The 15,785-nt window shown below is 35.2% G+C and overlaps 4 protein-coding genes across 7 annotated transcripts; all 4 read left to right on the top strand.

The window, feature by feature from the left end:
• The first annotated feature begins 217 nt into the window (after positions 1 to 217).
• LOC147792553 (F-box protein At1g52495-like) lies at positions 218 to 1,564 on the top strand. Its single transcript, XM_087123983.1, has one exon. It carries the CDS (start codon positions 298 to 300, stop codon positions 1,378 to 1,380), a length of 1,083 nt encoding a protein of 360 aa, XP_086980109.1. The 5' UTR covers positions 218 to 297; the 3' UTR covers positions 1,381 to 1,564.
• A 416-nt stretch (positions 1,565 to 1,980) lies between these two features.
• On the top strand, positions 1,981 to 3,652 carry LOC111794584 (large ribosomal subunit protein uL14x/uL14z/uL14y). The gene is made up of 4 exons (XM_023676632.2): positions 1,981 to 2,140; positions 2,286 to 2,570; positions 3,108 to 3,149; positions 3,448 to 3,652. The coding sequence occupies exons 1-4, from the start codon at positions 2,128 to 2,130 to the stop codon at positions 3,528 to 3,530; spliced, it is 423 nt and encodes a 140-aa protein (XP_023532400.1). The 5' UTR covers positions 1,981 to 2,127; the 3' UTR covers positions 3,531 to 3,652.
• Positions 3,653 to 7,568: 3,916 nt separating this feature from the next.
• Positions 7,569 to 9,190, top strand: LOC111794826 (acid phosphatase 1). Its single transcript, XM_023676985.2, has 3 exons — positions 7,569 to 8,053; positions 8,275 to 8,484; positions 8,909 to 9,190. Exons 1-3 carry the CDS (start codon positions 7,671 to 7,673, stop codon positions 9,084 to 9,086), a joined length of 771 nt encoding a protein of 256 aa, XP_023532753.2. The 5' UTR covers positions 7,569 to 7,670; the 3' UTR covers positions 9,087 to 9,190.
• A 1,625-nt stretch (positions 9,191 to 10,815) lies between these two features.
• On the top strand, positions 10,816 to 15,778 carry LOC111794824 (protein PHOSPHATE STARVATION RESPONSE 1). 4 transcript variants are annotated; one of them, XM_023676983.2, is made up of 9 exons: positions 10,816 to 11,004; positions 11,821 to 12,025; positions 12,113 to 12,595; positions 12,697 to 12,904; positions 12,985 to 13,061; positions 13,285 to 13,324; positions 13,486 to 13,543; positions 14,106 to 14,175; positions 15,073 to 15,778. In XM_023676983.2, the coding sequence occupies exons 2-9, from the start codon at positions 11,927 to 11,929 to the stop codon at positions 15,418 to 15,420; spliced, it is 1,383 nt and encodes a 460-aa protein (XP_023532751.1). In that variant the 5' UTR covers positions 10,816 to 11,004; positions 11,821 to 11,926; the 3' UTR covers positions 15,421 to 15,778. The 4 variants fall into 4 exon arrangements, with proteins under 4 accessions (XP_023532751.1, XP_023532747.1, XP_023532748.1 ...); XM_023676979.2 differs by having other exon boundaries at positions 11,821 to 12,595; XM_023676980.2 differs by lacking the exon at positions 10,816 to 11,004 and adding an exon at positions 11,016 to 11,166 and having other exon boundaries at positions 11,821 to 12,595.
• The last annotated feature ends 7 nt before the right edge of the window (positions 15,779 to 15,785 follow it).

The raw sequence follows: 15,785 nt of genomic DNA, 5'->3' as shown, positions 1-15,785 counted from the left end.
CTGTGTTTAGAATCCTTCGTTGCTCTCCATTGGCTTATACATCCTCAATGTATATTGCAATATTAAAAATAAATAATTTAGTTGATTTTGAGATTCTAATTTTAATATTTAAATTAAAATATTTTTTTATTATTAGAGATTATGTTTTAATCTTAAAATTATAAATTTTAGAAATAATGTTAGATAAAATATTATATATATATATATATATATATTTGTTGATTTCTTTTTCTCCAAGATTTAATTCGATATACATATATTCTAAAATCTTGGTTTCTTCTTCTTCATCAGGAAGCCATGGCGATGAACAGCAGCAGCTACTTACCAGAGGACATTATAATTGAAATTCTTCGCCACTTCTCTCTAAGATCTCTCGCTAAAGCAAACTGTGTCTCTAAGCTCTGGCAAACCCATATTTCCACCATACCTCTCCTTCTTCATGCCGCCATTTCCTCTCCTCTGCACCATGGCTTCTTCTTTCAGGGCTCCACCATCAGCAAAAATGGCGTCCCGATTCACTTCTTCCCTTCCTCTCTCAATATTCTTAACACCCATTTCTATAAACTGATTGCCTCTAGCAACGGCCTTCTTCTCTGCGGCAAATCCAATCAAAACCCTATTGTCAACTACTCTGTCTGGAATCCCGCCTCCAATCGCCTGATTCCAATCCCGAAACCGAGGAATCTCTTCACCGGTGTTAAGATCGGATTCCATTCCCATGATTCTGTTTCGTTCACCATTCTTCGATTTGGGAATTTAGGGCTCGAACCGATGGAGATTTTCTCGTCTGAAACAGGGGAATGGCGGCACTTGGCCTTCAATTTGGCGATGGATTCATTGTTTTTGCCCTTCGAAGGGCCGTCGGCGGTGGTTCTAAACGGGGTGTTTTACTGGCTGGAGTTTCGATCGATGATTTACGCTTTCGATTTGCTAAAAAACGAGTTTCTGAAAGTGGGATTTCCATTTGAGGAACCGGAGTATCGCCGGGAAGTATTCTCCCGTTGCCTCGCCGTCGCGGGTGGGGAGGTGGTGATGGCGTCGACCAACGGCGAGGTTATTGAGATTTGGATTCTTCAGGATAAGGCATCGTCTTTGTGGGGTTTGAAGTGTAGATTAAACGTTGAAAGTCTCGTTGGCATTATCGCAAACACCTTGTGCGCAAGGGCGGCGACGGCGGCGGTTGGGCGGAGAATTGTTGGGATTGTGGGGTTTCAGGCATGGGATTCGGAAAGGATTTACTTGAACACGACGGAGGTAGTGGTTTGTTGTGATATTGGAAGTGGGAAAGTTGAGATTGTTCACCGATTTGACGAGAGCTTGGGATGTACGGATGTTTCTGACTTCATGTTCTTACCTTACGAGTGTGTTCAGCTTGGTTGATTGTTGTAATGTTCGCAATGAGTAGAGCCCAGATATTTAAACCTCTACCAACTCGGTTAGGATGTGTCCACCCGTTAAGCTTTATTCAATAACACTCAATGGTCACTCATGTAGATTTCAGTCTTCACATTTTGCTTCAATGTTTCATTTGGTTGACTATAATCATTATTGCTTTCTTTCCTTCGACATGATTTCTTGGAAAATCTAAAATTTGGATCAATTTAAGGGTTACATTTTTTTGTCTCGTCAGTCAATCCGACCAACTCGTCGAAAATAGGGTTACAACCTTTTAATATTATTTCGAAAATTAAAAATATTTGACTTAGTATCAATTGTGAATTGTTAATGTTTGATATTTGGTTACTACTAATGTAACATGCAGTGTCAATAGATAAGATTTTTTCAATAATTAAAAAAAAAAAAAAAAAAAAAAAAAAAAAAAAAAAACTCGAAAATAGAACACGTGACAGTTCTTCAGTAAAAATTAATAACCATGGTTAATTTAGGGTAAAGTTTGTTTTAGTTTTCCTATTAATCAATGAAACGATGTCGTATTAAGTCATGTGAAACGGGCTTAGCAAAACACGGAGGACAGTAAAGAACTGCGTTTAGACACATCGACTAAAACCCTAACCCCAGAAAACGTAGACTCTGCGCCGTCGTCTTTTCATATATTAAGAACCGCATTTGTTTTCATTTGCTTTTTTGATCGGAGGATAGAGAAGGCAGCTAGAGAGCCCGTCGACAATGTCGAAGCGAGGTATGGTTTGATCGTTCTATGTCCATTTTGTTCCCGACGTTCTCTTTATATGTAACTGTAAACGCACTAGTTGATTCGATCTTTGTTTTGCTACTGTTTTCATATTCTTAGATTTGAGGTTTGTTATTGCTGTGTATCTATTTAGGTAGGGGAGGTTCCGCCGGGAATAAATTTAGGATGTCGCTAGGTCTTCCTGTGGCGGCTACAGTGAACTGTGCCGATAACACAGGAGCTAAGAACCTCTATATCATTTCGGTGAAGGGGATCAAGGGCCGCCTCAACCGTCTGCCATCTGCTTGTGTTGGTGACATGGTTATGGCGACGGTCAAGAAGGGAAAACCTGACCTCAGGAAGAAGGTGCTGCCTGCTGTTATTGTCAGGCAGCGCAAGCCATGGCGCCGAAAGGATGGTGTCTTTATGTACTTCGAAGGTAATTCACTACTTAAATTACCTGTCGTATTTCGCTTCCGATCATTTTTATACCATGTTATCTTGCGTTTAGGTTAGTTTGTGTAGGCATATAGTTATCGTTCTAGTTAACATTGATCGATTGGATTGTTGATATTGGATGTAGTATTGGCGGTTATTCTTTGTTGATTGAATCTATCTTAAAATTTGTGGATGATTTCTGTTCTTTATGTGTTGTGGATGAAATTTGGGTTAAGAAAATCTTATTACTCTGTTAGTTTAGTTTCATACAAACATGGTCTGTGTAGATTGTTAATTTTGGTGCTTTCTATTTTAATTCGATGGCAAAGGTTATTCATAGAAGCGAATATCTCCATTTTTCACTTTGGATTAAATGGCTTACTATGTGATCTAGTAGTAATGTTTTCATTATAAGAATGGCTATCGGGTTATGTGTTTAGTATCATATTGTTGTCAATTTTTTAGGACTGTTTCATGTCTTCACCCATATAAAATCGAATTATATAGTTGTTGGATAAGAGTCTTTTCCGTTGTGCAGATAATGCTGGTGTCATCGTGAATCCCAAAGGAGAGATGAAAGGTATGATCTCTCCTTCTTTAATGTATATAGTTCATATGTGATCTAGAAAATGATATGTAACATGTTAATCTTCTGTGTTCATTTACAATAGAAGAAGAGAAATCATCACGCCCTCGATATGTTACTTTTGTTGATGTTTTATTTCTCTGGAATAATGCACCGTAAATATCAATGTATTTGACCTTACTTAACTAGAAATGTAGTTTGAGTACTGGTAATTTTGGAGGTGTTCTGGTTTTCATACTTTCGTTTATTTTGCTTTCATGGATTTGAATGGTTATTTTCTTGGGTCTTGCAGGTTCTGCTATAACAGGCCCAATTGGAAAGGAATGTGCGGATCTCTGGCCGAGAATTGCAAGTGCTGCTAATGCTATTGTTTGACCATCAAATCAAGTGAATTGTTATCCTTCTAGGCTAGGATTATATGATTAAATTTCATTGTTGGGATTAACTTACTTTATCTTGACAAGAAATTATGGTTATGAGTTTTGGTTGATACTCAATGTGTTTTGTCTCTATAGATGAAGTTAATTTGTGCCCATGATTTGATTTCTGGTACCGATTCAAAAGTCTCCCTATCAGATTGTCTGCAGGGTAGGGAAGGAAATGATCGGGAGGAAACCTTGTCATTTCTCGGCATTGCAGTGAGGGTCGTGGTTGTGGATATCGGTCCTCTCGGGAATTAACGAGGTATCGGAATTCTGAACATAAAATTTTCCCCTCACATAAGTCTAAGAATCAGGAACAGGAAAAACTAGAGAAGTTTCCATTTCCATGTTTGTTTGATGCCATATATGCCTCTCTGATTGATTGATTCGTGATTCTTCCTCCACGATGATAAAATTAGATTTTGTTTTCTATAAAAACTAGGACATTCGATGAACACTTGGAACATTTGGAAATTCTACAAAAAAGAAAGGAAATAATTGTCATCTTCAATTGCATTACTAGATTTTAGAAGTTTATGAACTGAAGTCCATTGCTGGTCTCTTTCAGGAATTGAGAATATTTTTCCTTAATTTAAAAATAATAACAATTTGTTTAAAAAATAACTTTTAGTTATTAAATTTTGGAAACATTGATAAAGAAGACGAAGAAACACATGAATCGAATTCACAATAAACTAAAATTTGCATAAATTAAAAAATAAAATTGTCAGTGAAAAGAAGTTAAAAATTAGTAAGAAGATGTGTATTTTTGCAGAAAGAATGGGGTGGAGCTGAAACCCATTTCATGGCAATCTGACGAGGATCAGGGAATCATGTTATCTTTTCCATATCCTTCTGCCACACTTCACTCTACTTTACACGTAATTTACGAACCAAAAAAAGCATAAAAAAAGTATACTTATTTATGCTTTCTATATCTCCTTTACTTTCTGCATACCCAAAAATTCATGTCTGAGTGAATTGTTCCCTTCTTTCTTCTCCGCTGCCACAGTAGGTGTTGGGTAAGAAATTTTGCCAACGGACATTGTTTTAAACCTTTTTTTTCCCCAACTTGCAGTCTTCAGGAAAGTAAAAAGTTTTTTTTTTTTAATATAAAAAAAAACCATCCCTGGAGTGAAAAAGTAAATATCACAAGTCCATGGTAGATATGAACGAAAGGGTATCGAACAATAACTACTAGAAGTATACTTGAACTTGTACAAAATTAAATTGGATTGTAAAAGGAAATGAAACATTCCTTCTAAATGGTAGGTAAAATTTTGTATGATATACCAGACACGTTCAAACGGTTAAAACACAACAATAAGTATTAGAAGATGAGAGACTTCAACAAAATTCAAACTAAAATACGACAAAAGGCCTCAACTTTTTTTTTTCCCTTAGTGCGGTTGGCGTTACTGATGATTCTGACATTACCTCATTTCAGCTCACAGTCCTTTAATACCCTCTCAGCAAAATTGGGACCAACCCTGTCCTCAACTGCAAAAAATAAAGAGAAAAAGAAAAATCTCTTCATTTTCCCTTAATTTCTCTCAAATTTGGGACCAGATCTGTCCTTCAAGAAAAAAAGAAAAAGAAAAAAAAAGGTATCATCTCAAAATCTCTTCCTTTTGGCCTTTCCCTTCATTTCTCTCAAATTCTCTCCAAATCTGAAGGCCCCAAAATGAAAGTTCTAGGGTTTAGTTTGTGGAAATGGCAATTCCTAAGGCTTGGAAACAGAATTGCAAATTCTGGGTCTTCAATTTCTTATGTGGGCGATTCAAAAACGCCTCCTTTGAGCTGTTCATCTTCTTTGAGACACTTGATTCTGAAGCTCAAGTATCAGTGGAAGCACAACTTGAGACTGCAAAAGAGAACAGTTCAGTACAGTTATGATCTTCAAAGCTATTCTCTTAACTTTGATGATGGCTTGCTTCATTGAATTTGAATTCTCTCTGTTTTTGTGGTGATTTTTCTTGTTTCTTTTGATACCCATTTCTGTAAATTGTGGAATAATGAAGGGTCTTTGATGGGTTCTTACCAGAAACAAGAACTCTAAAATGGGTTTGTTTTGTATGGGAGATAGATGGGAAATTTTTTTTTGTTCATGTAATTAACTCTGAGATAGAGTTTTTTGCATATACTTAGCTATTTCTTCTCTGCCTTCCAATTATCAAATTTGTAAAGTGTTTGAATACTTTCTTAATTTCATCCAATTTTGTTGCTCTTCAATTATTTCTGCCTTTCAATGTTCTCTGTTTTTTGCTTTCAATTATTTGCTCATAAGTTTATGCAGTAATTACAGATTCTGTATGATTTTTTTCCTCAGTAGTTATTGCTTAAATCTCTCTCTCATTCGTAAATGTATCTTGGTTTTTTTTTTTTTTTTTTGCGTGAAAACCTTTCTCTAACCAATCTGTTTTTAAATAGGAGGCGAACTACGATACGTAACAGGCTAAAGTTAACAATATTTGCTAGCGGTGTGGGCTTGAGCCATTACAAATAGATATAAGCCAGACACTGAAATGTGTGTCAACCAGGATGCTGGACACCTCATTGTTAGATCTTACATTAGGTTTGAATTGTTACAAATGGTATTAGAACTACGTTCTGCCTCCACATATACCAAAGTTAATCCTTGAGGAGGGTGTTTATAAGGTTGTAAAATTATATTGCAAAATAGTTTTTATAATCAAAGTATTTAAATTTAAAGTTAAAGAAAATTGATAAAGTTTCAGGGTAGAAGAATTTTAATTCTCCCAAAACCATACCACTTTGATGTTTTTATTTTTTAGTATACGTTAGTGATGTAACGGTCCAGATCCATCACTAGCAGATATTGTCTTCTTTGGGTTTTTTCTTTCGGGCTTCCCTTTAAGGCTTTAAAACGCGTCTGCTAGGAGACGATTTCTACACTCTTATAAATGGTGGTTTGTTCTACTCCCAACCATATGGGACGTCACAAGTGATTAGGGTAAAATTAGTGGATAAATGTTGGCCCCTTGCTTTTGTGTCCACCATCTTTTGTCTTTATTCCTTTTGGTGGGCCACAGAATAGACTAAGAAAGATTCCTTTCAAAGCTTGTAGTGAACTTTTTCTACCTTTTGTTTCCTTGCAAATCTTAAGTCAAAAAGTGCACAGATTACTTGTTTGTCTTCAACTTCAATCTTACCTACAAAATTTCTCAATTACCATTTAAATGTCTTTTACTTTATTTGTATCAATTCATTGGTGCACAATATTGCCGCCCCGTCGTTCATGTGGTATAGTTCAATCGGTTAAAATATTGTATCATCGATGGAAAGAATCATATGTTTGAATTCTCTCTCTACTTGTAATAATAATGTCTAGTTTGATGGCCCTACTGACCCTTAGACTAAAACTTATCTATTTTGTATCCTCATCTGTAATAATAATGTCGAGTATGAGGCCCCTACTCACCCTTTGATTAAGGGATTTAATTGCATTTATAGTCTTTATATTTTGGGTTTTTCTAATAATACTTGGCTCCACTATATTTCTAGCATTAAAAGCACCCAATAACGTATAAAATAATTAGGCATGTTGGTTAAGATATATATATATTTTTTAATAAGTGACCAGTGGTATGTGAATCATCCCGCTCATGTGAGATTCCACGTCGGTTGGAGAGGGAAACGAAACATTGCTTATAACGGTGCGGAAACTTCTCCCTAACAGACATATTTTAAAAATCGTGACTGAGATACATAACGGATCAAAGCAGACAATATCTGTTAACGGTGGGTTTTGGACAATTACAAAAACACCGTACGGTGTGCTAGTGAGAACGTTGGACTCCTAAGGAGGAGGGTGGATTGGAAGTCTATTTTTTGGGTTCGAATTTTAATGGCCATTTCACAAGCAGCCCTTCAATCAAGCATAGAAATGGGGCCAAATCCAGTTGTCAAGCACACCCAATAGCCTCTTTGTACACATGGTTATAATTAGCTCTCATTATCCTTCTCCCATAAATTTCCTTGACTCCACTTTACCCCACAGGCTCTTATTTCCATTCTCTCTTGAAGAAAGCCCTCCAATAACCCTTCCCCCACAATCCCATCCACTTTGGCAATGGCAAATCTTGTGCCATTTTGGCTTCTTCTCTCACCCCTTTTGGCACCATTTGCTAGTGGAGATTGGAACATTTTGAGGCCAAAAAACAGCCATTTGGATTTGGGTGATAGCTTGAAAATCTATTGTGAAAGTTGGAGGGTTAATGTTGAGCTAAACAATGTTAAAGGCTTTGAAGTTGTGCCTCAAGAATGCATTAGCCATATCAAGAAGTACATGACATCTTCCCAATACACTGCTGATTCTGAGAGGGCAATTGAAGAGGTCAAGCTTTATCTCAGCACTTGTTGCAGCCTTGAAGGTGATGGCACTGATGCTTGGATCTTTGATGTTGATGATACCCTTTTGTCCAACATTCCTTTCTACAAGAAACACGGTTTCGGGTGAGTCACTTCGACAATGCCACTAATATTGCACGTTCAAAAGCTCTATAGAGTTGATGCCTAAAGTAATATATGATCATGTTTGATAGCGTTTTTGTTTAAAAATTAAGAACTGGGTCGTAAGAAAAACTTCAATTTTGAAGCACAAAGAGTGTTATCTAATGAAACTTGTAGTTTTTCTCGTGAAATTTATGCGTAACTTACGATAACATGTAAAACAGAGGAGAAAAGTTAAATGAAACAGACGTAGAAGAGTGGATGAAAAGCAGCAAGGCACCAGCTCTTGAGCATACATTGAAGCTCTTCAATCTTATAAGAGACAAAGGGATTAAAATCTTTTTGATATCTTCAAGAGGCGAAGATCTTAGATCTCCAACGGTTGATAATCTCATCCAAGTTGGATTCCATGGATGGTCTGCTCTCACTTTGAGGTCTCTCTCTTTTCTCTCCTATCGTAAATTATGCTTTAAAAGAGAAACTTTTTCGAAAAGGTGTTGACCACGAGTCAACTTGAATATTAAATGAACCGATATTAGCTAAAACGAGTATAGTTCAATAGTAATTAATATATATTTTTGACCAAGTTAAAGATTCCAATCTGGTTATTAAATTTAAAAAGATTAAATATTAATATTTCTAAATTTTCAAAAAAAAAAAAAAATTTAGAGCTAAAATAGAATTGCACGGTCTCATAAAACATTAAATTTTTAATTACGCGTCCAATAAATATATAAATATTAAAAAATATCAAATAAGTCATAAGATTTTTTTTAAGATACGAAATTAAATAAAAGTTTAAAGGTTAAAATGGTAATTTAACTCTAATTTATTTAAATTTTTGGCGACGATGAACAGGGGTCTTGAAGATGAAGGAAAAGAAGTGCAAAAATACAAAATAAAAGCAAGGCAAAGGCTTGTTGATGAAGGCTACCACATTTGGGGCATTGTTGGTGACCAATGGAGCAGCTTTGAAGGCCTTCCCGCTGCTGATAGAAGATTCAAACTCCCCAATTCCATGTACTACGTGGCTTAATCTCAATATTTATCTATTTTTTTCATGTCTTATGTGACATATTAAATACTATATTTTATATATTTTTATCATATAAAGTTTATTTCGTTATTATATTTTTTTAATTTGGCGTCTTTTAATTTTTTTAAAGTGATACCAACGAAAATTCTTCTTTAATAAAATTATTTATAAAAACACGATATCTTATTAACTTTTTGGAGTAACGTAAGATTATGTTCGCATCTGAAATAGTTTAGGAAAGTGAAGTCTAATTAAAAAGTTGGGTTGGTGTTATATTATTAAATGGAAAAGTAAGATCAAAATATTGTAGCTAATTAATTTATATCTAATAATTGCAACACTATGGTGACACTTGGCTTTTTAAAAGGAAAATAAATAATTAAATTATTTAACACAATGAACTTTTATGAAGAACTTGAACAAATGGAATTTGGCAAAGGGAAACATCTTTATATTAAAAGAATCTGTCTCTTATTCTGCAAAATTTGATATATGGAATCTGCTTCATGTTCCAATTTCTTCACAATATCCTTCAACCTCAAAATTATTTTAAAAAATTAAAAAATTAAAAATCAATTGTTCATAGTGGATGCTGATTCCATATGCTCTTTTTTTTTTTTTTTTTTTTTAAAAAAAAAAAAAAATTATAATTGTTACCTCAAATTTAGGTTTTTGTTTTTATTTGCTTCAAAATATCTTGTTTTGATATTTAATTATTTTCTTTTCCAAAACTATCAGCTTTGATTTTTTTTTTTTTTTTGGTATTGATATTAATTAGATTCTTTGTTTCCAAATTCATTGCTAAACTTGTCGTAAAAGATTCTATTAAGATTCTATTGAAGTGCATCGTAAATGTTTGGGTTCAAAATTTGATATAAAATTGCCTCTGTACTTTATAATCTTTGAAAGTATGAGAATATCAATATCAATATTTGTTTGAAAAATAACGAGAATATCATTATGAAAGACGGTATAATGGAATATATTATTTTGTTCTTCACAAATCCATCTCCCATTTACATTACACGTCAAACACAATTTAATAAATAAAAAATGGGTGGTTTAATTACAAATTGTATAAATATTAAGCTCATAAAAAATATTATGTCATATTAATTAATAAACATATCATATTATTATTTCAAATATGATTACAAATTAATAGACAATTCAATCTTCAAAATTAAAGTTGGCAATTTTTTAATTTAAAACTTAATAATATTAAGTGAAGAGATTCAAATCATTGATATCAGTTGAGTTACGTTAAAATTGACTAATTAAATCAAACCTAACTCAATTAATTAATATTATCTCTTAAAATAGGGAGTGACTATAATATTTTAGTAGAATAATTGTGGTAGCCAAAATTGTTTATTTTGTAATTAAATAATTATAATTATAAAAAATTGAGGAATAAATTATAATTTAAAAAAGTGGGCATGCTCATTCGACAAAAACCTAAAAGAAAAAACCTTTTTTTTTATTTTTCAACGAGTCGTATTGGCCACTGGGACAAAGAGCAGAAAAATGACAACATTGAGAATACTCCCACTCGCAGCCTATCAACTGTTTAATTCATTACTAATAAAAAACGTTCACTTGTACAAACCATTGGCCAAAACTGAACGTGTGGGATTACGCGCCATTTTTGGCGCGTACAACAATTTAGCTCCGTACGTTTCAGAGTGCAATGACGACAAAGCGGAACCATCACGGCCGTCACCTCATCCGGCTTTCATCGGCTGTGCCGGTGACATATTTAAATCACCCGCCTGTGACCCAAGAGCTACATCCTCCGATTTCTCAGCGCCGTATCATTTGTGGTTTTTCGGATTCTATTCCGAGTCTTTTTCTTCGCGGGGTTCCTCCTTTTTTTCTTCTTCTTCTACCTTCCAGACGCTTTCTATTCGGCTTTTGGGTAAGAATTTGCACGTTATCCATTCGATTAGTTAGGTTTATCACTTTTTTTTTTCTTTTTTTTTGTGTGTGTGTGTAATCTTTTTTCCATTTGAGGCCGATTGTGAACTCGTTTTGGGATTCATCCACTTGGCTGCTTCAGAATTTGATGTTTTGCTATTGCGTAAGTTCAATTGTATGTTCTTCTCTCCGTTTCAACAATGTGTTGTTGAAGTCGGTTTCTCAGCTGCTATATAAACTGTATTTCTTGGAATAATTAGTCTCCAGGTTTTGATATTCGACTTGTTTACTTTGAAATTCTTGTTAATTTGGCTGGTTTGTGATGGTGCAGTTGAAGTTATAGAAATTTGATTTGAAAAATAAATTATGATCATAATAATTGCAAGTGCTTTGATGTAGCGTTTATATGATGTCAGCTGATGGTAAAGATGATCACTTACAATTGCATCTATAGTTTTTCGAGTTGAGTAGACGCTCAGAAAACGGAATTGTATGAGTATATTGGGAAGGGTTTTACGATTCATCTCCCCTCAGCCTGAATTATTGTTAAAAAAAAGTTTTTGCTTCTGTCAGTATCAAATTGTTAGGTTCTGGGAAATTAGCTCCAAATTCAATCATCTAAACTTTGGTGATTGATGGGTCTTGTGTCATCTTGCTGGTGAAATCTCTTTTTATTTGCGATAACATGTATATGCTTTAGTTCATTGAGAAGAAGCCTTTTCTTTTTCTTCCGAAATGTAATTTATTTTTCTCTGAAATTGTTTCTACTTTTGTCAAAATTGATGATTCCACCCCCTCCCCCACTGTCCATTTCTAGATGTTGGACTTGGAGTAAGCTGTGACTACTGAAGTAAATTAAGGACCAGTTATGTGCTACAATATGATGGATTGCCACGTGGTGCTTAAACTATTGCCGCAAATAGATGAAATTTGTTCCTTCCTTTGATTTAAGGATGAAAATTGAGGCGAGTCTTGTCTCATCCATTGCAAGTTCAAGTGCAAGGCAGCATAGTAGTGCAGAGGTAAAGGAAGATATATCTAAACCATTAAGAGTCCTACTGCCTACTTGTTTGGAGGAGGTATATCCTAAGTTGCCAGATTCTCAACAGGTTTCAATGGAACGAGAACTGGTATCAAGGCCACTTGTTCATTCCAACCATTTACACTCTAGCAGTGGAGTAGTTGGCAATATATTTTCATCTTCTCCAGGGTTTTCAACAGATCTTCACTACTCATCCGTTTCGTTTTATGAAAACCAATCAGTTGCACCGTTCATTTCCGATACATCAGCTAATGGTGCACTCTTACATTCTCATTCAGAACTCTTTTCATCAACAAACCATCCTACTGGTGAAAATGTCAATTCCTGGTGTACGGATGCACTGCCAGATTTTCTGGAAGCTCCTGAAAATAACCCTGTTGGCAATAGTCACGTAGAAAACAATAGTTGCAGCTCTCTTATGGTTTCAGATGAATTCAGTAAAGAAAATGATTGGCAGGATTGGACAGATAGACTAATAACTGATGATTCATTGACTTCTAATTGGAGTGACCTTCTAGTGGATGCCAATGTTGCAGATTTGGAACCAAAGGTTGGAGTTCTTTCACAATACTATGCATATTTTTGTCCATTTGACAGGCTTAATACTTCTAAGAGGGACTTATAATTGTTTTGGTCTTGTTGATTCCGCAGATAGCGTACCAAGCATCTAAACCAGTGATAAAAATGCAAGTGCAGCAGTCTCAAATTCAAAATCAGCTTCCTTCTTCTGGGGAAATTTCTATGATTGCTACCTCAACTCCCTCTTCAAATGGAGCTCCCTCCAAGCCACGAATGCGATGGACACCAGAACTTCATGATGCATTTGTAGAGGCTGTAAACAAACTTGGTGGCAGTGAAAGTGTGTATTGCCCGCCTGCTTCACGTCCTGTCTTGATAATGGTTATTATGTCTAAATGGCTTTACTATTTCATCTGTCAGGAGCTACTCCAAAAGGTGTTCTAAAGCTTATGCAAGTGGAGGGTTTGACAATCTATCATGTGAAGAGCCACTTGCAGGTATATTTACTTCTACATGAACGAGTTATAATAATAATAATAATAATAATAAAAAAAAAAAAAAAAAAAAAAACAAGGTTCAGACATCAGTAGTCTACATTAGCCCACCCGTTCTGCACTGTGTGCATATGTCCAAACATTTTTTGGGTAATAAGCAACTATTCATGTCTGAACATTCCAGTATTCTATACTTATAATTGGCTATATGGCTTCTTGCTTGCAGAAATATAGGACGGCTAGATACCAACCAGAATCATCAAAAGGTATAGAAAATACTTATGATATCTGACTTACGTTCTGCACTTTGTAATGCATGCAAAGTTTTACCCCTGTATTTAAGTTCAATAGTTAGATCAAGATGACGCATATGATTTGATTTTGTTTGATACTCTGGATTTAAAAATTGAATGAATTTTCACTGCAGGGTCAATGGAGAAAAGTACCACCTCGCTTGAGGATATTTCATCCCTCGATTTGAAAACGTTAGTCAATTTTTTGGGTTTTATTTTTGGAAAATTTAAGTGTATGCAGTTTAATATGTTCAAGCATGGTTTAAAGGCTGGTGGCATTATCAGTTTGAGATTCTAGGCATTTGTAGTTGGACTTGTTTGTTCAAGATGACTGAGATTTCTAGGCATATTTGATTGGACTTATTTACTCATTTATTGCTTTATTAGCTCATTCATGATGGCTGTGATGTCTAGGCAGATTTTGTTGACTTGTCTATGCATTTCTTGCTTTATGAGTTCATTCAAGAGGGTTGAGATTTCTAGGCATATTTAGTTGGACTTTTTTATTCCATTGTTCTTTGGTTTTTCTTTTCCAATTATTCACCTTCTCTCAGAATGCCAAAAAGGATCAATATTCCCCTTACACTATTTGTTAAACTAGCGGATTTACCGTTCACATGGGAATACTTTTAGGGTACATTTGTTTAGGAATTATTTTACTGGGGTCCTCCATGTTTACATTCTTCTTGTGAACAACCAGTTTTTCCCAAGTATAAGATGGGTTTCCTAGTATTGATCTGGCTTTGCATAGCAGGAGTATTGATATCACAGAGGCTCTACGTCTGCAGATGGAAGTTCAGAAAAAGTTACATGAGCAACTCGAGGTATGTATTTGTTACTTTGAACAGATTCTGCTGATCAATTGAGTTAAATCCTCTCCTTGAAAGCGTGCCCCAAGGATTGGCATAGTGATAATTCTGATAAACTACCTTGAATTTAGCCACAAGAACTCACATGTTCGTTATAACCTTTTATTGATGATGTTAAAATGCCCTTTTGTTAAAATGCCCTTTTATTGATGATGATGTAGTGGAATCTGATTTAGTCTCTACAGTTATGAAGTATGATGGGAAGGTCATGGGACTTCGGGTTATGAAAGAAAATATCAACAAATTATAAGAGAGATGCTTTAATTTAGATGGCAGAAATTGCTAGTTGGAGCCTGTCCTTTATGAAAATGTGCTTTAGGCAATCATGGAATTCGATCCCAACGAAGCATTCCTTATAAGGGTGTGAAAATCTCTCCCTAACATACGCGTTTTAAAAATCTTGAACGGAAGCCCAAAACGGAAAGTCCAAAGAGGACAATATTTGCTAGCGGAGGGCTTAGGCCATTACAAATTATAAGTGAGATGGTTTAATTTTGATAGCAGAAAGTGCTTGTTGGAGCCTCCCTTTTATGATAATTTGCTTTAGGCAACCATAGAATACTCCTATGCTTCATAAATTGTGAAAGAATGGTATATTTTTATTCTTTTGCTGGTCTGGTAATAATGTGGATAACACACAAGTGCCTGGATTGATGGAGAGCTTAAGAACAGGTTAGTCCTTTATCAGACCAGTCTGTGTTCGATGAATTCTGGTAGATGGTGTGTGTGTGTGTTTGTGGTCTGATTTCATGTGATCATAACGCATTAGTCCCATATTTTTACGACGCCCCATCCCTCCATTTAGTATTTAACTATTGTGAGGTAATTCCTTTCTTGTTCGCTGTTTGACAGATCCAACGAAATTTACAGTTAAGAATAGAAGAACAAGGGAAGTACCTTCAAATGATGTTTGAAAAACAATGCAAGTCAGGCAATAACCTGAAAGCATCCACATTGGATGAGTCTCCATTTTCAGATACGGTTGATGATTTCTCTGCCAAAACAGAGCTGGAAACTTCCCAGGTGGAAATTTGCACAGCCCGCACTGATCCATCTGAAGCTGACACAATATCCGAAAATGTTACTAACGAAGAAGGCGGGAAGCCAGAAGCTCAGCATAGAAAAGTCCCCGAAAATACCGAGCCAGACGTTTCAAAATCTAGCTCCCAGCTATCAAAGCGCCAAAGGACAGAGAATTAGGCTGTGCTGTTTCAGGTCTGTCTTCTTTTGTATTGTCCAAAGTCATTACTGAATCTTGAAAATGCCAGTGTAGGTTGCGGGAAAGGGTAGGTACCTGGTTTTGGCTTTGAGTATCACTTAGGCATATTAGATATAAATGGTCTCACATTCTAGTTTATTAGCAAAGACTGAAATCCAAGTTTTGGTTACATCATTCTCTTGTACACAGAGATTGTACACTCAGTAGCAACTTTAGTGCTGTGTGATTTCAATATGCAACAGCAAAGGTTCTCTGTTAGAAATTGCTGTCAACATTTGTGTAATTCAACAAAAAAAAAAAAAATCTATCTCTAATAATCTAAGTAAGTTTTTTGCTTTACATGCGA

The sequence above is a fragment of the Cucurbita pepo genome, chromosome 5 (assembly GCF_057944985.1).
Source record: "Cucurbita pepo subsp. pepo isolate OVF chromosome 5, ASM5794498v1, whole genome shotgun sequence".
NCBI classification, from domain to species: Eukaryota; Viridiplantae; Streptophyta; class Magnoliopsida; order Cucurbitales; family Cucurbitaceae; genus Cucurbita; species Cucurbita pepo.
Note: the sequence above shows the minus strand (reverse complement) of the source record. Positions and strands in the feature narration are given on the sequence as shown.